The sequence below is a fragment of the Danio aesculapii genome, chromosome 1, assembly GCF_903798145.1.
Source record: "Danio aesculapii chromosome 1, fDanAes4.1, whole genome shotgun sequence".
Classification (NCBI taxonomy): domain Eukaryota; kingdom Metazoa; phylum Chordata; class Actinopteri; order Cypriniformes; family Danionidae; genus Danio; species Danio aesculapii.
The window spans coordinates 30422468-30446812 of NC_079435.1; the positions used below are offsets into that span (position 1 = coordinate 30422468).

The 24345-nt window shown below is 39.7% G+C and overlaps 1 protein-coding gene across 1 annotated transcript in view; it reads left to right on the forward strand.

The window, feature by feature from the left end:
• marchf4a (membrane-associated ring finger (C3HC4) 4a) overlaps positions 1-24345 on the forward strand; it is an 80605-nt gene that overhangs the window by 24658 nt on the left and 31602 nt on the right. The window contains exon 2 of the mRNA XM_056458649.1: positions 22523-22678. Coding sequence (XP_056314624.1) covers positions 22523-22678 — 156 coding nt within the window. The remainder of the gene's footprint in view (positions 1-22522; positions 22679-24345) is intronic.

Sequence of the window (24345 nt, forward strand, 5' to 3'; positions counted from 1 at the left end):
TTTTTTGTGTATTTTACCCAAATTTTTGTAGTCTAAAGTTTACATGTTGCTGTATGGGAAATAAGATCTTTCAGCCTGATCTCAGAAGAAAACATAACTATTTTACGTTTTGTCAGTTTAGTGGCTAATTCGTTTGAATTCATACAAGTTCAATTGTATAAAAATGTATGATTTTACAGAGGAGGAGTGGCACACAACCACGCCCACAAACCCAACCGACATTGGGTGATGAGCAAAACATACTAAATTGAACGAATTAGATGGTAAGAATTCATACAAATTAGTCGCTATATTAAAAAGTTAAGAATTGCCATGAGATTGTGTTGGATCTTTGGGGGTTGTCAATCAGCTGAGGTTTTAAGCTGAGTGGTTATCTTATTTATCCTATTTTAAGTAATGCAAGTTACATATTATTAAAATAACATTACTTTAAAGAATTGTGTTCATAATATTTGAGTTTTTTTTAATGTATTAATAATTATTTTAATTAATTAGCTTTTACAAAAATTAATTGCTGAATTAAAATTAACTTTAAATTGAATCATTATTTTGAAAGCATCGAAGAAAAGGAAAAGAGGATTGTGTCAATGGACAGTGATTTTACATATCTTGTAAGACCAAAAGTACAAAAGTACATTTCTTTAAACTTTCATCAATCTGTATATGTGGCATGTATAGCTCTGACGTCAGGAAGTTCTCAGAAGATAACATTACCTTAAATAAAAAAAAAATTTAATGTGTATTAATTACAGAGTTTCTCTGTTAAAAAAAGGGGGAAAAAGTTATGAAAGCCTCAGCAAAGGTAAGGAAAAGTAATGCAAAAGTAACTCAAAAGTAACATAACGCATTACTTACCATAAAAAAGGAACTAAGTAGCACAACTAGTTACTTTTGGGGAGTAACTCAATATTGTAATGCATTACTTTCCAAAGTAGCTTTCCACAACACTGTTGAGGGATATTGTACACAGAGTAATTCTGTACTCACATTTGCAGTTTCAAGTCAGTAATCCAAAACATTTCATCACACAGGTCATCTAAATCACAGGTAAAGGTTGATCTACGATTGCTGACATGATCTTACTATGAGTGCTGTCTAGCTCAGGCTCATGAAAATTGCACTTGAGTTATTTGAGTTGAGTTGACTCACTTATTTACATGATGCGGTATACAGAGAATAAAATTAAATCTATTCTGCAGCAACAATATATACCGTCATGCCACCAGCTCTACATTTTATATGTTGCAGCACCATGACAGATGTACTATAGTTAGAAGGACACAGTAGAAAAATGGTATTATTATTTTTATCTATATGGCCTATGATCCCGTGAAGTTGCATTGTTTTGTTATAAATTATTTTTAATCATTTTCATTGGTTAAATATTTGCAAAACCCACCGACACACATAAAAGGTGACCAATAACAACACTAATTTAAAAAGTTAAAATACAGATAACTAAGAATTCTGCCTGACAGTGATGATACTTATTAGTATTAACTGCTTAACAGAACATTTTGTATTAAGTACTTTTCATCAGATGGTTATAGTAACTAGTGTAAATCCTTTCATTGAATGACACAACATACACCCACACATGAGTTCAGCGGCAGCATCAGCAGCAACCATAATGCAGCAACCATAATGCTCTTTATACATATGATTTTGGATATAATCTAATAGATATATGTATAACAGATATCTGAACCCTCACATTCTGACATATGTGTGCCTGGATGTGCTTCAGTACAGATAGAAACTCGACTCTATTAAGTGAAAGTTGACACCTGCTCTCGGATATCACCCTGAAATCATTTCGGGCCTGTATCATTAATTTAATGGAAGAATAAACTTCTTCAAAACACATAAGGATATGAATGACAGCCACACCAATAGCAGAGTGCCAAGGCTGTCAGGACAGATAGAAACACATTACAGAAGTTGGGGTTTAAATGTTCACACATTGCCAATGTGTCAGAGATAGCGAAGGCTGACAGAGAGGAGGCGAGAGGTGGAACCTTGACAAAAAGAAGATCTGGAAACACTCTTCTTCTTTTCATGCAGTCTAAATGTTTCTGGCATTTATCTTGCATCTATATATAAATCTTGAATTATGTACTGTATAATAATTTACAGGTAAATTCAGAATTATTAGCCCCCTTTGATTTTTTTTTTAAATATTTCCCAGATGATGTTTAACAGAGCAAGGAATTTTTCATATGTCTGATAAAAAAATTTTCTTCTGGAGACAGTCTTATTTGTTTTATTTTGGCTAGAATAAAAGCAGTTTTTAATTTTTTAAAAGCCATTTTAACGTCAAAATTGTTAGCCCCTTTAAGCTATATATTTTTTAGATAGTCTACAAAACAAACCTTCGTTATACAATAACTTGCCTAATTACCCTAACCTGCCTAGTTAACCTAATTAACCTAGTTAGGCCTTTAAATGTCACTTTAAGCTGTATAGAAGTGTCTTGAAAAAATCTAGTAAAATATTATTTACTGTCATCATGGCAAAGATAAAAGAAATCAGTTATTAGAAATGAGTTATTAAAACTATTATGTTTAGAAATGTGTTGAAAAAAATCTTCTCCGTTAAACAGAAATTGGGGGAAAAAATGGGGGCTAATAATTGTGACTTCAGCTGTATATGTGTGTGTGTGTGTGTGTGTGATAATAAATACATTTTTATTATTTTAATTTTTTTCAGCTTAGTCCCTTTATTAATCAGGGGTCGCCGCAGCGGAATGAACCGGCAACTTATCCAGCATATGTTTCATGCAGCAGATGCCCTTCCAACTGCAACCCAACACTAGGAAACACCCATACACTCCTGCATTCACACACATACACTACGGCCAATTAGTGTATGCCCCAGCTGGGGCTCGAATCAGCGACCTTCTTGCTGTGAGGCAATCATGCTACCCACTGCGCCACCGTGATGCCTGATACATATATTCATTTGTTTGCTTGCATTGGATTGAAATAAGACATTTCTTTTACCAATATTATTGAGAAAATTCCATATTTTTTTACTACTGTAAATAAAACAAAACCATTAACAATAACCTATTCTCATATAAAAATAGAAATGTAATTTAATTTAATTTAATTTAATTTAATTTTCAATATATTTCTGCGAAACTTTTTTGCGGATCAGTTGATATGGAAATACGGCAATGGAGATTTCTTATAGAAATCATTGACAAAACCCCACATATGAGTGTCATTTAAAAAATAAATCAGCTTAATTATTAATACTTCAAATTTATTTATCTAGCATTTTTTGTTACGATAAAATGTAGCCTTTTCACAACCCTCCTCCTCCTCCTCTTTTCTTAAAGATATTTTTATGATGTATTTATGTGAATGATCTTGAAGCTCATACTCAAAATGCACTACTTAACTGCCTCGACCTTGATGAGAAGTACATATCTTTTTTTCTAAAATGAAAAAAAATGGATTGCTATAAATGAGAACAATAGTGCATTAGTTGGAGGTGGTTTGTAACTAGTTCTGAGTTCTGGGGAAGAGAGAGAATTTTTTATTTTGTCAAATTACACCTGATCAGTTGCCCCATTGAATTGCAGTAGGTGTTATGAGCAGAAAAGTGATGTGTGAGTGAATGTGAGATGTGTGGCCATTCATGTGTGTGTTATGAGCCATTATGTGCCTGTACAGGAGTCGACACACATGAACAATCTGTGTTTCCATCACTTGTGTCAGAGGACTTGAATAAATCAAGTAGATCACAAAGAAAAAAATTAGAAATGTCAACCCTAAACAGTGGATCTGGACTGGTGTATAAAATTATGTTATGATAAAGACAGTTGTGATAGAATAACGCTATACATTCAGACAATAAAATGCAGGATAATGGATGACTAAATACTAAATACTCTGCAAAAAAATGGCAGGTTGGGGTCTATATAAGAAAAAAAAGCCACAGTCAATTTTCAGTATAGAGTGAAAAATTGTCAGATCTTTGGGACATCTGAAGTAATTCATTCATTAATTCATTTTCTTTTTTGCTTAATCACTTTATTAATCAGGGCTCGCCAAAGCAGAATGAACTGTCAACTTATCCAGCATATATGTTTTACGCAGCGGATGCCCTTCCAGCTGCAACCCATCACTGGGAAACATCCATACATACTCATTTACACATATACACTACAGACAATTTAGCTCACCCAATTCACCTATACCACACGCCAATGGACTTATAGGGGAAACCGGAGCACCTGGAGAAAACCCATGCAAACATGGGTAAAACATGAAAGGGGCGGGGCATATCAGATACTAAAGAGCATTTGATTGGTTATGATGTGGTGAGAAACTGAAGTATGAAGTGATGTGAATAAAAACGTTGATTCATTTTGGCAGAAGTGACAAACTAAAAGCTTAACATGTTTATGTTGGTTTTATATCGCAAATTTTGGGGCACATTAGCTTATAGATGTCTTAAAAACTAACAACACTGATACTAACATCTAATTTCATGGGACCTTTAAATGTAGTTTTAGAAGTGAATAAATATCAAATATTATAATATACAGTGAAAGCTGGCATTCCCAGACTTATTTTTTAAAGTGTAACAACTATTGGTTATTACTAAATTAATTAATGCAAATTGTATAATTTTTGTCATATTTATTAACACGTTGAGCTATTTGCACTGAACTTTGCTCTGAAAGGAAAGGAAATGAAATGTTATGCGTTAACATTTCTGTGATTAAATGGCCAATATTGTGTAACCTAATTTAGACTTTAAAATGCACTTTTACTAAAGCATAGTAAAGGTCAACTCTAAATGGGAGAATTCAAAGAAACAAATGTTTTGATCATGTTTTCTTAACCAATACACCAGCCTTGAATAGTCTGGCCCAAGTCTACAATGGAACACAGTCTAGTTTTTATAAAAAGGTCTGCAGACATGCTGATATGACCTTAAGTCTTGGCTCTTCAACAACTTTCTTGTTGGGGCCAGAAAACTTGTAAAGGAACAGATATTTTGCAAAGGAATTATTTAATCTTAACATTTAGTCAACATGAAATAGAAGTTCATTAATTAATATTCTTTTCAGCTTAGTACCTTTAATAATCATGGGTCGCCACAGCAGAATGAACTGCCAACTTATCCAGCATATGTTTTACGCAACAGATGCCCTTCCAGCTGCAACCCAGTAATGGGAAACACCCAAACACTCTCATTCACACACAAACATTTCAGACAATTTAGCTTACCCAATTCACCTGTACCGCATATCTTTGGACTTGTGGGGGAAACTGGAGCACCCAGAGGAAACCCATGCCAGCACGGGGAAAACATGCAAACTCAACACAGAAATGCCAATTGACCCAGCCGAGGCTTGAACCAGCAACCTTCTTGATGTGAGGTAACAGCACTACCCACCCTGAACCAGAAGTTGCAACTTTTTTTTTTTTCGAATTGTGATGCAGTTCCTAGAGAAACGGAATATTAAATAAGAAAACAGTGGGCTTGGCTTGTTTTTTCTACTGCGAGCTGAATGAATGTAGTAAAGTAGGCATTTTAATTAGAAAGTCAGGTAATGGGTTTTAGATGAGCTATTATTTACGAAGGCTCAATCGTCTTCATGGATTTCTCTTTCATTGAATATGACACTTGTCATGTTATCCACAGGAGCTTGTTACGTATTTGTCTTTGATAATCATTGTCCAAGGCTGAATAATTTGCATAAATCTGATAAAGATAAAGATTTGTTCACCACAAAACTAGCAATGTGAGCTAACAAAATGATATTGTTAGTTTTGATTTCATTTGTACTTTGTATTTAAACAAACATGGTAATGAAAAACAAAACCAAACACCACAAGACATGAACATGACTTTAAGACCCTCACCTTTATTCTTAGGGCAAGCCTATTTGTACTGTACTTTTTACAACACTGTTTGTGTCAAAACAATTTCACAGTAATGAGCAGGAAAAATATTAGAGTAAATTAAATTTAGCTTTGGTTCTATTAAAGTGAATTAGCATGTGATTTTCAGAAAAAGTTAAGGCTTTTGTTCTTCCATGTTGATTCATATGTTCTGATCAGTGGTGTAGTGGGTAGCACGATCGTCTTATAGCAAGAAGGTTGTTGGTTTGAGCCCCGACTGGGTCAGTTGACATTTGGCAGTGTAGAGTTTGCATGTTCTCGTTCTCGTGTTCACGTGGGTTTCCTCTGGTTGCTCCAGTTTCCCCCACCAGCATAGACATGTCCAAAGACGTGCTATAGGTGAACTGAATAAGCTAAAATGGTCATAGTGTATGTGTGAATGTAAGGGTGTATGGGTGTTTCCTGGTGTTGAGTTGCACCTGGAAGGGCTTCCACTGCGTAAAACGTAAGCTGAAAAGAAAATGAATGAATGAATGTGGCCACAATAAATTTATTTTTTTCTTATGCATGTCAGCAGTAATTTGTTGTTTCCGGCTTATTTTTGTTTTGGAATTTTGGATTTTTTGCACCCTGCGGCTGCCATAGAACTCGGCAGAGTCAATCCTATGAAAAAAAAGGAAGAAAGAAAACATTGTGTGGTGATGGATTAGTGACTAGCTAACAGAATTAAACAACTGACAAAGGAGAGAGGATGGAAAAGTTAGGTGCGACAGAAAAATGAGTGGCTAGGACTGGGGTTAGGACTAATTAAGAATGCGCAAAGCCATAAATAACACCAGGTACACTGAATGATTTTGAAAGAAAAGCCCGAAGAGTGCTACTAAAATGAGGGAGTAGTTTGTGCTTTTACATTTTGCGAGAATCAGTTTATTATTGTATTATGATGTTATTTTAGACTTTTTTTCTGGTGTGATCTGATTGTGAACAAATGAATAGATAGAGTGCATAGAATTTTGGCCTGAGCTCTCGCTCAAATACAGCACAAACAAGAAGTGACTGCAGAGAGAGTGGAGCTGAGTCAGTAGTCGAGTGACTCAGAACCCCTCCCCCCTCCTCTAGGAGAGACTCCTGGAGCTTGACGTGGGTGCCCCCGCGGTCTGGGAGCTGTTCGGTCGGGCCTGGCTCGATGAAACTCCTCTGAGGGAAGGGTTGAGAATGTCCTTGACAGAAACCCATGATCTCTCCTCAGGTCCGAATCCTTCCCAGTCCACTAGATATTGGAGGTGACCCCCTCTTCGTCTCGAGTCCAGTAATACGTTTGCCCTATATGCCAGGTTTCCATCAATGTCCAATGGCGGGGGTGGTTCTGGGGCCTCCTGGCCAGGGTCAGCCTCCGGGTGGACCGTTTTGAGCAGGGATACATGGAAGGAAGGAGAAATATAGTAGTTATCAGGAAGCTCCAACGTGTATGTCACTTCATTGATTTGTTTAATGATCTTGAAAGGAGCCACGTACCTTGGACTGAGCTTCCTGCTGGGTAGCTGTAGCTTGATGTCCCTTGTAGAGAGCCAGACCCGCTGTCCTGGTTAGTAAGGAGGATATGGACGACGTTAGCGATTGGCCTGGAACTCCTGTGTTCTTACGGCCTGCTGGAGCCTGACATGGGCACAGTCCCACACCCTCTCACTACGCCAATACATTCATCGACCGCTGTAACTGCAGAAGGCTAACCAGACCACGGGAACAAAGGAGGCTGAAATCCCAAGATGCACTGGAAGGGGGCAAGCCCTGTTGATGAGTGTGTCAATGCTTTTTGTGCATATTCAGCCCAAGGGAGGATCTCAGACCAGCGATGTTGTTCTCTGCTGCAGTAAGTCCTGAGGTATCTACCTATTTCCTGGTTAAGACGTTCTACTTGGCCATTGGCTTGGGGAGGATATCCGGACGTGAGGCTCACATTGATGTCCAGCTGCTGACAGAAGGCCCTCCAGACTTGTGAGGTAAACTGTGTGCCCCGATCACTCACAACGTCCTTTGGTAGTCCATAGGTTCTGAATACATGCTAGCTAAAAGAGGGCTTGAGCGGTTTCCATGGCTGTGGGTAGACTTGGTAATGGGACCAGACGACATGACTTGGAGAAACGGTCTATTATGACCAGAATGGTGGTGAAGTTGTTCAATGGAGGAAAGCCAGTTATGAAATCGATTGACAGATGAGACCATGGTCGTTGTGGGATGGGTAATAGCTTTAGGAGTCTAGAAGAAAGTTCTTTGGGTGTTTTCGACTGGGCGCAGACTTGGCATGACTTGACATAATTTGTTATGGTGGTGACTAGGTGGACAGAGCGTGATATACCTGGATGACCTGCACAAATAGATGTATGGACTTATTGCATAACTCTTTGACGGTGGGTACGTAGGTTATGTTGTGTAGACACTGCAGCGGTGAAGCTTCGTTTTGGTGCTCACATTGGATTTCCTCCATAATGTCCCATGATACTGGAGCAATAACTACTGTAGGAGGGAGTATGGTTTCTTGGAAGTTATTGTTGTTAGTGGGGGAGTTGTGACGTCTGGAAAGAGCATCTGCCTTGCAGTTCTTACTTCCTAGTCTGTACGTGACTGTAAACTGGTACCTGGTGAAGAATAGGGCCCAATTTATATGGGCTTGTCTGGGGTTTTGACGTTTAGCACTCTTAATGTATTCCAGATTTTTGTGATCCTTGATGATTGGGAAAGGGAGTATGGCTCCCTTTAGCCAATGCCTCCATTCTTCAATAGCCTCCTTCATAAAAAGTAGTTCCTTATTTCCTACGTCATAATTGCGCTCTGCTGATGTTAACTTCCTGGAAAAGATCGCACATGGGTGCAGTTTACCTGGTGTTCCGTGCCACTGTGACAGTACTGCTCTGATGCCCAGATCGGAGGCATCCATCTCCAATGGTCAGGATGTTTCAAAATTGGAGCTGTGGTGAATCTTTTCTTCAACTCATTGAATGCTTGGTTAGCCTCCTCAGACCACTTCAGTTTCGTAGGTTTTCCCTTTTGTAATGACGTCAGGGGGGAAGCTATCGTACTGTAATTTCTTATGAACCTCTGGTAGAAATTTGCAAACCCCAGGTATTGCTGAAGTTCCTTAATTGTGGTGGGTACTGGTCATTCCGTGACTACTTTAATTTTCTTTATCCATTCTTACTCCATTATGACTGATGTAATAGCCCAAGAATGAAGTTTGCTTGACATGAAACTCACATTTTTCCACTTTGACATTCAGTTGATTATTCAGTAATCTTGAAAGCATCTCTCAGACATGATTTACATGATCTGTCTTGTGCTTGGAATAAATCAAGATGTCATCAATGTAGGTGACAACGTACTTGTTGATTAGATCTTTGAAGATCTTATTAATAAATGACTGAAAGGCAGCCAGAGCATTTGCCAGTCCATAGACCATGGCTTGATATTCATAGTGCCCCCCTGGTGGGGATAAATGCCATTTTCCATTCGTCCCCTGCACGGATTCTAATCAGATTGTAGGCATTTCTTAGGTCAGGTTTGGTGTATATTGTGGCTTTGCGTAGCTGTTCAAGGGCAGAGGGAACTAATGGGAGAGGATAGCGAAATTTGACTGTGACATTATTCAAGCCTCTGTAATCAATACATTGTCTAAGGCCTTCATCTTCTCAACAAAGAAGAATCCAGCTGCAGCTGGTGACGTAGAGGGACGGATGAGACCAGAGTCCAGAGCTTCATCTATATATTCGTCCATGACCTGGTTTTCCTTAGGAGAGAGAGGATAAACCCAGGACTTAGGCTGCATGGCATTGGGTAGTAGTAAATCTGTTGCACAGTCCCTGGGGCGATGTGGAGGGAGCTGAGTAGCCTTGGTTATTCTGAATACTTCAAATAAATCTTGATAACACGCTGGAATAACTACTGTGGGTAGTTGTGGGGGTTTGTGGGTGTCAGGTCTCTCTATGCTGGTCGTCAGACATGGCTGTGGTTTAATGTGGATGCATCTCTCTAGGCAGAATGTAGACCAGCGAGTTAATTCTCCTGAATGCCATGACAATTCTGGACCGTGGATATGTAGCCATGGGTAACCCAAGACTAATTCATACTTGGGGGTAATCAACAACATAGAAGGTAATGGATTCTTGGTGCAGAGCTCCTACTTTGAGAGTGAGAGTTTGTGTTTAGTGGGTAATTCCACTTTCAATCAACGCATCATCAGTGGACTTGATCTTAATGGGTGGAACGCAAGCTTGAATGGGAAAATCGTACTAATCAATGATGTATTTGCTGATGATATTAAGTGCAGCTCCAGCTGATGAGTCGATCTTCGTGGTTAGAATAAAACAGACATCAACAGTTTGAAAGGATACTGGTAGCGTGAACGACTTATTGCTAAGGATAAAGAAGTGATCCATATTTACCCTTGGTGGATTACATGCTTTATGGGGACATCCTGCCCCGTCTCACCACAGTAAAAACAAAACTTGAAGTGGCGACATCGTTCCCTCTCTTCCTCAGACAGACGGGAAGAGTTAATCTGCATTGGCTCTTCTTGATGATTAATTCAGTTGACTGCATTGATTGCATTACATTCTGAAAAGTTGGGTCTACTCTACGTCGAGGTGCTTGTCTCATGAGGTTATCTATTTTAATGATTAACTTGATGAATTCAGGAAAAGATAACTCATCACCTTTACAAGCCAACTCAGTTTGAAGATCCACCTTCAGGCTGCGATGAAACATAGCTTTCAAAGCCACATTATTCCATCCACTTTGAGCAGCAATGGTTCTGAATTCAATCGCATAATCTGCAGCCGATTAATTTCCTTGCTTAAGGTTCATTAATTGAGTAGATACTCCTTTTCCTCCATCTAAGTACTCAAAAACATCATGGATCTGTTGCATAAAGTAGTCCAATGAAGTTTTTAGCTCAGAATCAGAGTCCCAAACTGCTGCGGCCCAGTCAATAGCTCTCCCAGTTAACAGTCATCATGAATGCACATTTCTTCTCTTCAGAATCAAATTTCTCTCCCTGGTGCTCCATATAAATTTTTACTTGACAGAGAAAACATTTACATTGTTCAGCAGTGCCATTAAATTTTTCAGGAATAGCAAAGCTTACCGTTTTCACCGTGGTCGGAGGCAATGATTGGATGTAGTGCGTCAGATGCTCGTTTATTGACTGTAGCTGTAGTAATTGCTCTTGTTAGCCCTTTAACACTTCACCCTGGTTCGCAACAATAGCTTGCAGGCTTGAGACTTCCGCTGGATTTATGGTAGGTGAAGTATTCTGTAACGAGGAGGCTGAGGCTTTGTTAGAATCCATATGCACAAGTTTATTAAAGAGGTTAGGCAAAGACATCAACAAGTAAACAGGTGGAGAATCTGCAACATATAAGTAGTCCAATTCAATCAACAAACACAGGGGCAAATCCAGAAGACATAGTAAGAGTGCAGGCAGAAGTTCAATGTCACAACAATCAGTCCAACACAGAGCAAGAGGGCAAAGACAGAGAACATACGTGATCAAAGCAGGCAGGTTCATACACAGGATAAAGCAGTCATGAAAGTCACTTGGAACAATGCTTAGTAAGGCAGGTAAACTGGCAATTTTTCGCAAAGAAGCATGGCCTAAGCTCTCACTGAAATACAGCACAAACAGTAAGTGACTGCAGAGGGAGCAGAGCTGAGTCAGTAGTTGGGCGAGGACTCCCTATGCTGGCGTGGCATTACAAATGTGTGCTGGCAAAATAAACATTGTAAATTTTGATTTGACACAGACTTTTATATCAAACCATAAGAGATTCACTATGTTACAGTAAAACAATTTTAATATTAATTAGAACAAATGAGACGCCTTTTTTTTTTTTTTACCTGAAGCAAACTCTTCTGTTCACTGTTGTTTGAAGGTATAGCCATCTTCATGGATATCTCTTTTATTGAATATGACACTTGTCATGTTATCCACAGCAGTTTGTTATCTTTATGTCTTTGATATTTATTGTCCAGGGCTGAATAATTTGCATAAATTTTATTAGATAAAGATGCAATCAAATATGCTGGTCAAAACTTATTTGAGGACACTAGTAAATCTGAACTATGGCCAGAAAAAGTATTAAACAAGGGCACACCAGTCTGGATATGGACCACAGTCCGCTAATTGATGACCTTGATGCACTGTTGGATCGAACAGCACTGCAATTTCATTGAAATCAGTTGGAAGGCCATAAAAGATGAATGACAGGCTGTATTTAACCTCTGGTCCCAACATTTCAGGCATTGTCTTATTAAGAAAGTGTTTATTGTTTAAGTCAACAGAGGTAACATTCTAGTGAAAAAGCCATGCAATACAAGTGAAAAAAAGGGAAACCCAATCCAAGGTTAGCACTGCATGCTTTACATGTGTAGTTTATTCATCACAAGCAAGAAAATAACTGTAGCTCTGCATTTTTCTGTCATAAGTGTGATTCCGTAATCCTGCCCTGTCATGTAAATATCTATCATGCAGATAAACTCTGGATTTCATTTTTCTTTAAAAAATGTAGCATAACTAAATAATAAAAGGAGAAAAGAAATAGATACCTAAATGGATGGATGGATGGATGAATGGTTGGATGGATGGATGGATTTTGGTATCTTTACACAATTCCTAAAAGCATCCCAGATCTTGCATAGCCAAAACACTCACCAGACATGTCATTGATAATGTTTGGGATATTTTTGATCAGTGATATGTATACGAAGGGTCCAGTTTCTGCCAATTTCCAACAACTTCACACAGCCATTGAAGAGGAGTGGACCAACATTTCACAGGCTACAATCAGCAACGTAATTAACTCTTTGTGAAGACAATGTGTTGCACTGTGTAAGGCAGGGGTGCCCAAACTCTGCTGTTTCTCAATATGCATTCTTCAGCGATCTTGCACCCTTGTGTCCTCATGTAACGTTATCATCAACTGCCAAAGTTCAGTTCCAATACTCAAGACTGCAAGAACAGAGGATGCGTGAAACTTCCCAGATGTCTTCTTGATATTGAGAATGCATAGATGCAGACTTGAGCACTGAACTCGCTCTAGAAGTCCCAGAAGCCATTGCAACTGGAGGTGGGAAGCGCAACATTTTATATAGATTTATCATTAAAGTTCAGAGATATAGCTTATTTATCTCAGGAGTTTCCCTAAGTGAAACGGTGAATATAAACATTACCATGAAAATCTTAATAAAGGCATAAACACATTAAGGGTGTTTATTTCCTGAAATTCATATTAAAATCTGTTTTATTTTGTATGTTGCAACATGTATTTGTAAAGTTTTTATGCAGAGTATATATTTTCAAAAGGCGAAAAACAATAAGTCATTGTATGAATGCTGTAATGTTTAAATAATTTTCTGTTTAAGACGCGTAAAGGTCACATGACTGTCAGGAAGAAGGCATCATCTTATTTCTCACAGGACGTGTTCTCTGTTCTCGGGGTCTCCCGAATTCGTTCTTCCAAGGTAACCTGGCAAGACCCGTCTTCACAAGAACACTAGTCCGTTCTCTACATTCTTGGAATTGAGAAACAGCCTCTGTCCTGGAGGGCCCATGTCCTGCAAAGTTTAGTTCCAACCCCAATCAGACACACCTGGGCTAGCTAATCAAGCTCTTACTAGGCTTCTAGAAACATCCATACAGGTGTGTTGAGGCAAGTTGGAGCTAAAATCTGCAGGACACCAGCCCTCCAGGACTGAGTTTGGACGCCCCTGGTTCAAGGCAAATGACCCAAAGCCTCAGATTTAATTTTTCTAATGCATTTTCATTAATTGCCCTGCAATGAAATTACATTAACTGTACAACATGTTTTAATGCCAGTTGAAAAAAGTCTTAATAAAATCAAAGAGTGTTCCCTGTATAATGACCAAAACTGTGGATCATTTCAACATGATGCATTATCATGAAAATTCTGTACAGTCAAAGAAGCAAATTTCCATCTACACTTTGTTTGTCATAATGACAGCACACTGAGAGTAGATTTCAGAGAAATATTGCTTGCACCTAAACCTCTCTGCTGTTCCAATAGAATGGACTGACCTGATAATATTAGACCTGAGTCATACCTGAACCCACTGCATTTGTTTTCTAACCCAGCTGAACCTGAACATAAACAGCATTGATGTGCACAGTAAGGGAAACCCTGGCATTCTGCTGACTGATTTGGACAGGCACCACTCCATTACTTTCAAATTTATGTATTTACTTATTTTATTTTCTTGTTTCTGAGTTCAGCTGTCAGTTGTGACCAGTGGACTAGAAATATAATCATGATAGCTTGATAAAAATTCAATCAAAGTCCTAATAAATCATAGATTTACTAGTGTTTTCCAGAACAATATTTACCTCACCACATCTTACATCACACAAAAATCACAATTAATTAATAAATGTGTGAACATTATTTAATAATATATAATAATATAATCTAATAATAATAATAATACTTTAATATAAAGTTAAAATCAGAATTATTAAACCCCCTTTGAATTCTTTTTTTTTAATACTTTAAAAATGTTTAACAGAGCAAGGAAATTTTCACAGTATGTCTGATAATATTTTTTCTTCTGGAGAAAGCCTTATTTGTTTTATTTCGGCTAGAATATTTTTTTTAAATGCATTTTAAGGTCAAAATTATTAGCCCCTTTAAGCTGTACTTTTTTCGATAGTCTTCAAAACAAACCATCGTTATACAATAACTTGCCTAAATACCCTAACCTGCCTAGTTAAGCCTTTAGAAGTGTCTTGAAAAATATCTAGTAAAATATTATGTTCTGTCATCATGGCAAAGATAAAATAAATCATTTATCAGAGATGAATTATTAAAACTATTGTTTAGAAATGTATTTAGAAAATATTTTCTTTGTTAAACAGAAATTGGGGAAAAATAAATAATTCTGACTTCAACTGTATATATGAAGAGTTCAGATGCAAAAACCTCAAAATGCCTTCTGAAATTTTCTTCTTAAATGAGCATTTTCACTTATGTTTATATTCTGTTATTTCACTTTAAAGTCAATGAATATCATTTATTTATCACTATAACAGTAAAATTATTGAGCCACACACAGGAATCAGAGAAAAATGCAAATTTTAGAAGAAAATATCAAAAGGCATTTAGATGTTTTTGCATCTAAACTCTTCATATATATATATATATATATATATATATATATATATATATATATATATATATATATATATGTGTATATATATATATATATATATATATATATATATATATATATATATATATATATATATATATATATATATATATATATATATGTATATGTGTGTACAGTTTATATTAGGCTTGGGCGGTAATATGGTATACCGCAGGAACTAAAAATAGCAACGGTATCAGTTTCAATACCGTTGTACCGTCATAAAAAATAATTCACATAGGATATTAAGTATTAAATATTAGATTTAATGCCTAAAAATGCGTATGCGTGATTGTCATCACGGGACAGTGTGGAGGAGAGAGAGACAGGTGAGGTAAGATGGCAAGTCGCTGACCAAGTGACTTGGTCTCGAAAAAAAACACAACCTCTGCTGAAAGGACACATGCTCTTCTGTTTGTGTACACATCATCTCCCACCACAAAATTTGGATACCGCCCAAGTCTATTATATATGAGTGCTTTTTTCATTAGTTTATGAAGAAATGCATGGTAAATAGTTGGTTATAACTGTATGCATGTTGGGCTACATGAATATGACAGTTCTGTGAAGGACATGAAGTTGTTTGCTGAAAAAAAAAACACTCGTTGCGGCTTCTGAGAGCTTCAAGGCAAAGTAATATGGGTTTTCTTAACCTGCAAAATTCAAAGGGAAGTTGAGCTGCCATTCTGATATCCCGCTAAATATGCTCTGAGACCGCACTGGGTAGATAATTAATACTTTATGCTGATGGAAATTGAGTCCCCTTTTCTAGATGCTAAACTGAAGCAATATAAAAGAGACCAAATCTGATCAGCACAGGAAGGTAATTTCTATCAGTGCCATAGGGATTGGTTTGACTCTGCTCCAATCAGTGAGCAAGTCCCAGCACACTGTTGCCAGGGACCCAACAGATGCTTTTATCTGATCATCCCTCATTATGGTGTGTGATGTGTGGATATATGTATGTGTGCTTGTGAGGCCAAATGATAGATGGCAGTATTGTGTATGGTTCCATACAAAAAGTAATGGTGTTAATTAAAGGAACTTGCTGTGGCAAATGTTTGCACATGTGTAGTTAATTCTCTAATTTTGACAGAATCAGAATGGGGTACTTTCAGAAGTACCGTACTTTGCACTGGTTAAATGAGCTCAGAATAAACACACTGGATTATAGGCAACTAGTTGTCACCCACACAAACCTCAGAGGCACATTTGAGACGTGCAATGTTTTGAAATATTGTAAATACCGCTGTGAGGCTTCTGTGAATATATTTTGACATGCAGCACTTATAATGTATGAGCCTGGAGTGGAACATGTGATTTTGAAGCTGGAGGTATGTTGTCTCTGTTTATACATAATTCACATGGAACGTAAAGCTGCACTCATTTAAATTACAACCTTTTGGCTGCTGAAAAAGATTTTATTATTGAGTCAAATTGCTTTTTACATTTTTACTTACTTACTTACTTACTTACTTACTTACTTACTTACTTAGTTACTTACTTACCTACTTACTTACTTACTAGTTTTTTTAACATGGCAAGCGATGCCGTTAACCCATCTTTCCCAAATGAATGTCTCATGGGTTTGGTTTTAATGAAGGTGACTAAGGTCATGTTTCTAGTATTGCACCCCATTAATAATTTGCACTACTAATGGATGGGTCAATAATGTAACACATTTTTTACTCTGGATCTATTCATTTGTTAGAATACATTACAAATGCAAGTCACACAATGATTTGAATATAGCACTTTTATGATGAGCGTGTTTTAAAATTTAAATTTAAAAAAAATTAATTAAAAATTAAAATGTTTAGAACAACAAATATTATATTTATTTCAATGTTTGTAAGAATTAGAGAAACGCTACGGTAAGTAGCGTAACCCTTCGTTCCCCGAGGGGGGAACGGAAATGCTATGTGGAAACTTCCACTATGGGGGGAGGGGGGATTTCATCAGAAACCAATCATCTGAAAGAGTATAAAAATGGGCCAATGAAATGCCAATGAGTTGGCAGCATCAGCGTGCACAGCTGGCATCAATGACAATCAGTCATGCTATAAAGACGCAGCCAGTGCCATGCTCGACATCCTTTTCTAGCTGAAGAGACTTTCACGATCAACAGCTAAGGGACAATCGTTGTGGCGAAGGAACAAAGCATTTCCGTTCCCCCCCACGGGGAACGAAGGGTTACTTTAGTAACCGTAGCGTTCCCTTTCGGATGGGGAACTCCAATGCTATGTGGAAACTTCCACTACGGGGAAATCTATGGAAAACGCCACAACGAAAGACCTTACTGCGTCCCTGGCGAAGGGTGTGCCACGCAGTAGAGCGAGCGCACCTACAACGCCCCGAGACACAGTCTTCCAACGTGTCCCCTGGCCCTCACTTACCTGTTCAGGAACAGTTATATTTTTCGAGGAGTCGCAATAACCCAGTAAAATAGGTTTTGATACGACAGTACGTTGGAAAAGCGTTCAGTCCCGATAGGGAGGACGCTGCGGAGCTCACCTGTTACCCAGAGGGGAGACGTGGTGACAACCTATGGACTAGCCCAGAGATGGGGAGTCCTTGCATAAGGATGGTTAGCGGGGAGGGAAGACATGAGCCTGCCCTAGAAGGGGGGACTATACCGTGGCTGAGTGAACGTATGGGATCGCCAGCGGGGATCACGCATAGCAGGCACCATTACCCAGAACGTGGGCTGACCAGCGGGCATGCCAACAACGTAACGGGCCAACACCTGACTCCTCCGCTGAGTCAGGTGCTGGGGGCCTCGGAGGAACTGTGCAGGGTTCGCCAAAAAATGGGGAACTAAACTGACAAAGCTGAAAAAGCGCACGTATCTCCGGGTTAGGGAGAGTAGCGCAGCAAGTGTATTTCGACACCTCAACCGAATCGTTTCCTCAATCACCAAGGGTTACCTAATACCCTTGAGGAAACCGGCTCCACTCGCAGATTGTAACCTTGCAAATGTATTGGGTGTCACCCAACCCGTAGCTCTACAAATGTCTGTCAGAGAGGCGCCGCGTGCTAACGCCCAGGAGGATGCGATGCTCCTTAGTGGAGTGCACTCTCACCCCCGGGGGACACGGCTCACCCTGGCTTGAAAAGCGAGGGAGATGGCATCCACTATCCAGTGGGCCAACCTCTGTTTAGATACGGCACTTCCCATCTGCCGACCACTGTAACAGACAAAGAGCTGGTCTAAGGCTCTGAGTGTGGTCCACATATATTCGCAAAGTGCGAACAGGACACAACAATGAAAGGGCTGGGTCTGCCTCCTCCGCGGGCAGCGCTTGCAGGCTCACTAGCTGATCCTTAAACGGCGTGGTAGGAACCTTGGGCACATAGCCGGGCCGGGGTCTCAGGACAACGTGAGAGTAGGCCGGCCTGAATTCTAGGCACGAGTCACTGACCGAAAATGCCTCCAGGTACCCAACCCTCTTAACCGATGCCAACGCGACCAGCAGAGCTGTCTTCAAGGACAGAAATCTCAAGGATACCGAGTCGAGTGGTTCGAAGGGATCCCCACGTAGGCTCGTAGCACTACCGCGAGATCTCAAGAGGGCATGAGAGGGGGGCGGGGTGGAAACATCCGCCTCGCACCTCTGAGGAACCGGATGATGAGGTTATGCCTCCCCACGGTGCCGCCATCCATGCATCATGATGAGCGGAGATGGTGGCCACGTAAACCCTCAGTGTGGAGCGCGACAGCCTTCGCTCCACCTGTCTTGAAGGAAAGAAAGCACAACACTGATCTGGCAAGATCGGGGGTCTTCTCGGCGAGAAGCGCACCACTCAGTGAATAGACTCCACTTCAGGGCGTAGGCATGCCTCGTAGAGGGTGCACTAGCCTGAGCGATGGTATTAACCACCGCCTACGGTAGGTTACCTAAGTCTTCCTCGTCGCGTCTTATGGACCACATGTGGAGGTTCCACAGAACTGAGTGAGGGTGCCAGATGGTGCCCTGTCCCTGAGAGAGTAGGTCCTCTCTCAAAGGGACTCGCCAGGGGGGGGGGGGGGGGCGTCGCGAGGAGGGAGAGTTCTGATATCCAGGTCCGGTTGGGCCAGGGGGCGCAACTAGCAAGACCTGCTCCTCGTCCTCCCTGACCTTACACAGAATCTGCGCGAGTAGGCTCACTGGGAGAAGTGCATACTTACACATGCCCCGAGACTCGGGGTGGAGTCGCCATTCTCCCGGGGAAGGAGCTGCCATTAGAGCTCGTTGGCCGCACGGTTGAGCCCATCCGGGGTGTGAATAGCAAGCAGCGACTTCAGCCACGTATGACTCCAGAGGAGCAGACGGCGAGCGAGCTGAGACATGCAGCGGGAGCGTATACCCCCCATCCGGATAGAATATGCTCTTGGTAACGCTGGTAGGTGGCCATAGCGTGCATGGTGAGGGGGAAGGCGCACGCAGCACACTGCGTGAGTCTACTGTGCCCATCCAGGAAGAAGGGGATGGGGAGGCTTAGAAGGTCTCGCCTTCATCCTCCACATTACACCCCTCTAATCGGTCTGGCCGTGGGGCTGGGGGATAAACCATCTACAGAGCCACGGCCGAAGCAGCCTGGGGAAGCACAGCCACAAAGTCTGCTTCCGGAGGGAGCGAGCGGGTTCGAATCCTCGTCGAACCTGCGTGAGTTTACTGTGCACTTCCGGGATGAAGGGGACGGGAGGCTTTGAAGGTCTTGCCTCCTTATATCCTCCACATCACACCCATCTATTCGGTCCGGCCGCGGGGCTGGGGGATAAACCATCACCAGACCCCTGGCCGAAGCAGCCCGAGAAAGCACGGCCATCATGTCTGCTTTTTAGATGCCAACGCCGCGCTCTCCACCCCGGAGAGAGGGAGCGAGCGGGCTCGCATCCTCAGACAATGACAGCCCATCCTCCGATGCAGCGATGGACATTGACCCCCGGTGTCATCAGGTGAGAGAGCGACCATCCAAGGACGGAGCGCTTCTCTTCACCTGAAGCTTGGATGGAGCGCGTGGATGAGCGAGAGGTCCGCAGCCCGAGGCGGATTTACTCCCACTGAAACCCTCAGATCTGCCCGAGTGCCAACCGCAGTGCGGGTGACAACTGGGGTGGGTGGCTCTTTTGCAAGAGCGAGCCGCGATCTCAACTGCGCAACAGACATGACATCAGTGATGGCATGTACTGCCCGCGAGCACCACATTAACACGCTGGACCCCCAGACATGAAACGCTGTGCTCGTGCCCATCATCCGGGGATAGGAAACCACCGCATCCAGAAACGCACGGTCGGAGTGATGTCTTGAAAAAGACGCGCTGCACGACCGTGTTGCTCTTTTAGGAAAGCTTTTTTCCTATATACAAACCGTTCTTGGAGGACCGGACCCAAAGAACGCCAGGCAAGAGAGAAATACCCAGCTCGACCATCTGCCACTGCGTATACGCGCTCTGGACCGGGAGAAGCTGCTTCTCGATCACTCTCTGTAGACACAGGTTGGAGATACCCCAAAGACTCTCTCAGAAGCTTCGTGAAAGGCTCTGAAAGCGAAAAGGATGTCGAGCATGGCACTGGCTGCGTCTTTATAGCATGACTGATTGTCATTGACGCCAGCTGTGCACGCTGACGCTGCCAACTCATTGGCATTTTATTGGCCCGTTTTTATACTCTTTCAGATGATTGGACGAAATTCTTCTGACGAAATCCCCCCCCCCCCCCCCCCCCCCCAATAGTGGAAGTTTCCACATAGCATTGGAGTTCCCCATCCGAAGGGGAAATTTTGGTTATGATTGTAAAATTTAATGTGGTTTCCACTTAATATATAATAATAAAAAACATAATATATATGAATGTTTTATTTGACTTTGATGAATATGTATACATCAGTCCTAATTTTACCAAAGTCCCTTCAAGGCAAGTCATTTCACTCTGCTTGGGCATTCTGTCTGAATAAGGAAACATCAAAATCTTTAACACTCCTTGCCAAGCTTAAGATTACATTACACATTTTGAATCACCGATAAACTTAACAACTCATGAGTTTAGTTTCATAAGTTTAGTTTCTAAAGTCTCATAAGTTTAGTTTCTAAACGTCCAAATCAAACAAAATTGGCATATTTTTCAGGTTGCCCAAGCTAATGCGCATGTGCAGTCGAAAGGAACAAGATCACGACACCAACCTCATTTATGGCTATTCTACATATTATCATCTTCTGGACAATGATTGTCTGATCACACTGGTTTTCTGAAGTAATCCACAAATTGGTCTTGATGGTGAATTTCCTCAAGAAATGACAGCGACTCTTTGTTTACAAATTTGTGAGCATTTGAGTTATTGCTGTCATGTGATGTGCATTTGACAGGACGGACTATACTTTGTGTTAAAGACATACAGATTACAAAACCAAAAAAAAACTTTTGTTTTCTAAGTGCACTTGGTTCATTTAAAAGTTCACGCTTTATTTTGGAAAAATTCCTATGTCTGTGAAGTAAGTATTCGCTGAGATTTCAGTGCGTTTGTTCTGACACATCTGGTCCGAGTTTCTCCCCCGAAGAAACGTCAGTCTATATCGATCGATGATTGGCTCCTGTACTAATAGGCGGGGCTTTATTCGCCATATTGACCATTACACTTTTCCCCATTTAAAACTATATGAGTGACATGTCTTCCGTATTCTATAGTTTTTGTTTTAACACAACAGCATTTCGCAATTAATTTTAAACAACCCAATTTGTTATAAAAATTTTTAAATAAAAAAAATGGTTGATATTTTAGTATATATTCTCGTAAAACACAGTTTTAGTTTTGATTTGAAACACTGTCAATCAATCAAGCAAGCAAGCAAGCAAGCAAACAATAAATGCCATCTGGTAATCAAGACTTTGTTAATCACGGCACATTTTTAATGGAAGCTTTACTGGACAAAGCCCATACATACACCTTTACTCCCCTCATAGAAATACAGTGAACAAAAAAATAAAGCATTAAAACGAAAAAGATTAATGGTGTACTGTACACAAGGACAAGGCCTCTTTCAAACAAACAAAATCTGCTCTGGGAATTTTCATACATGACTTCCAGTTACGTACATTTCTAATGAAATGACTAGATTTCACTGATGAAATTTGACCAGAGAAGTCCTAATGAAATCAAAGTTTATATTTTAGAGTGTAACTGATTACTGGGAAAGAAAAAGAGTTGGACAAGCACCTTATTTTATGTATTGGTTGTTAATTTAGGTTTTTTGAGAGATTTTAGATTTTGAGAATGTAACAATGAAATAGATAAATGTGAACTTTCAGGAGTGGGTTTCAGAATAACATGATTAGAAATGTCCAGCATAAGTATGTCACCAGAAAAAAGAAATAGATTTTATTGGATGGATGAGTTGACATTTTGAATAATGCAATTTAGATCTAAATTGTTCATTTCTTACTTAACTACCTGACTTGTGTCCTGTAGGGGGAGCTGCTGAGCCCATGTCGTTGTAGTGGTTCTGTGCGCTGCACTCATGAGCCCTGTCTTATTAAATGGATTAGTGAGAGAGGATCCTGGAGCTGTGAACTCTGTTACTACAAATACCAGGTCATCGCCATCAGTACCAAGAACCCACTACAGGTAAACCACCATTAAGTGGACTTTATATGCACTACAGGTTTTATTACTTAAACATGACATATACTTATAACATGAGTTTTTCTCATTTGCTTTGGCTTAATTCTTGATAAAAAAAAAAAATTTTCCAAAACAATAAGTTTAGATTTCTGAACAATTAGCTTATTGTTCACTTCAGAGTTGCATTTCTTATTGATTTAAGCAAACTGTAAATGCTTTGACTCATGTGTGAAAACAGTAAAATTTTCTGTAGTAAACTAATTGCATATGGCTTGTTGATCAAAACTGATGACTCAATTCTCATTTAAATTATCAAACTCTTCACAACTTCTCAATCATTTTTCATCGTTTAAGCCAGGGGTCACCAATCCTCTTCCTGGAGAGCTATCGTCATGCAGATTTCAGTTGCAACCCTGACCAAACACACCTGTCTGTGATTATCAAGTGCTGGTCTAATTACAGTTTTTCTCGATTGCTTTGGCACATTTTCTAAAACATTTTTCAACATTCTCTAAACTGTGAGTGCAAATCTCAAAACTGTTTGCTGGTACTTCAGAACTTTATTGCATGTCTGCAAAATGTAGTTACTCCCCCAAAACATTTAATTCATGCTTCAAAACATAGTTATTGTGTCAATAATTTGGCCAAGGCCACCAAAACATAAACACTACATGCAGTAACATGCTTGTAGAGGAGCAACTGGAAGTAGCTTAATCTCTGACAAGGCCAACAAGAGCGACAGGATGTCCACCAAAAATAGTTTTTTTCATGGATGATTTTTTTATGTGTGTGTGTGTGTATTTGTGGTACCGTAAGAAATATGAATTATACAATACAGTAATTAGACTAGCAAGACTGCACATTGCATGCAATACATTTGTACACAAATAAATGTACTGCATAAATACAAATGTTCATTTATTCATTTATTTTTCTAGGCAATGTACATTTTTCATTGTGTAAGCCATCACACTCAAAACAGTCTATTCAATTATCAATCATTTGTAAACATATTTATACCATAAATATCTGATATTGACATTGTTTATAATGTCTGCTAAGTTAGTAAATGAATTATTTTTACAAGTAAATGAATATTTTTACGATATAATTACAGTCACTAGCTTTTATTTATTATTATTTTTTGAGAATAAAGAACTTTCACAATTTTAAACTGCAGCATCATGCTTGTGGAAGAGCAATTGAAAGAAGTGTAATCTCTGGCCTGACCAACAAGAGTGGTAGGATATTCACCAAAAATATTCTTTCATGGATGTTTATTTTGTAGTTTTTTTGTTTAGTTTTTTTTGTTCGTTTACAGTATTTGTGGTAACATAAGGGGCCCATTTCAGAAAGGAGGTTAAGTGAAAACTCAGAGTATTTTACCCAGGAATTGAGAGAAACTCTGGGTTTTCCATTTCAAAATGGCAGGTTTGTTAAACTCGACTCAGATCCGCTATTCTGAAACCGAAAACTCAGAGTTTTTAATCTCTCGGTATATCAACTCAGAGTTCAAGTGTAAACTCCGAGTTGGTTGAACCTCCTCACTGAAACAGGCCCAAGAAATATGAAATGTATAAAACAGTAATTGGACAAGCACGATTGCACTTTACATGTGATACATTCATACAAAAATAAATTTACTGTACAAATGTTCATTTTTTCCTATG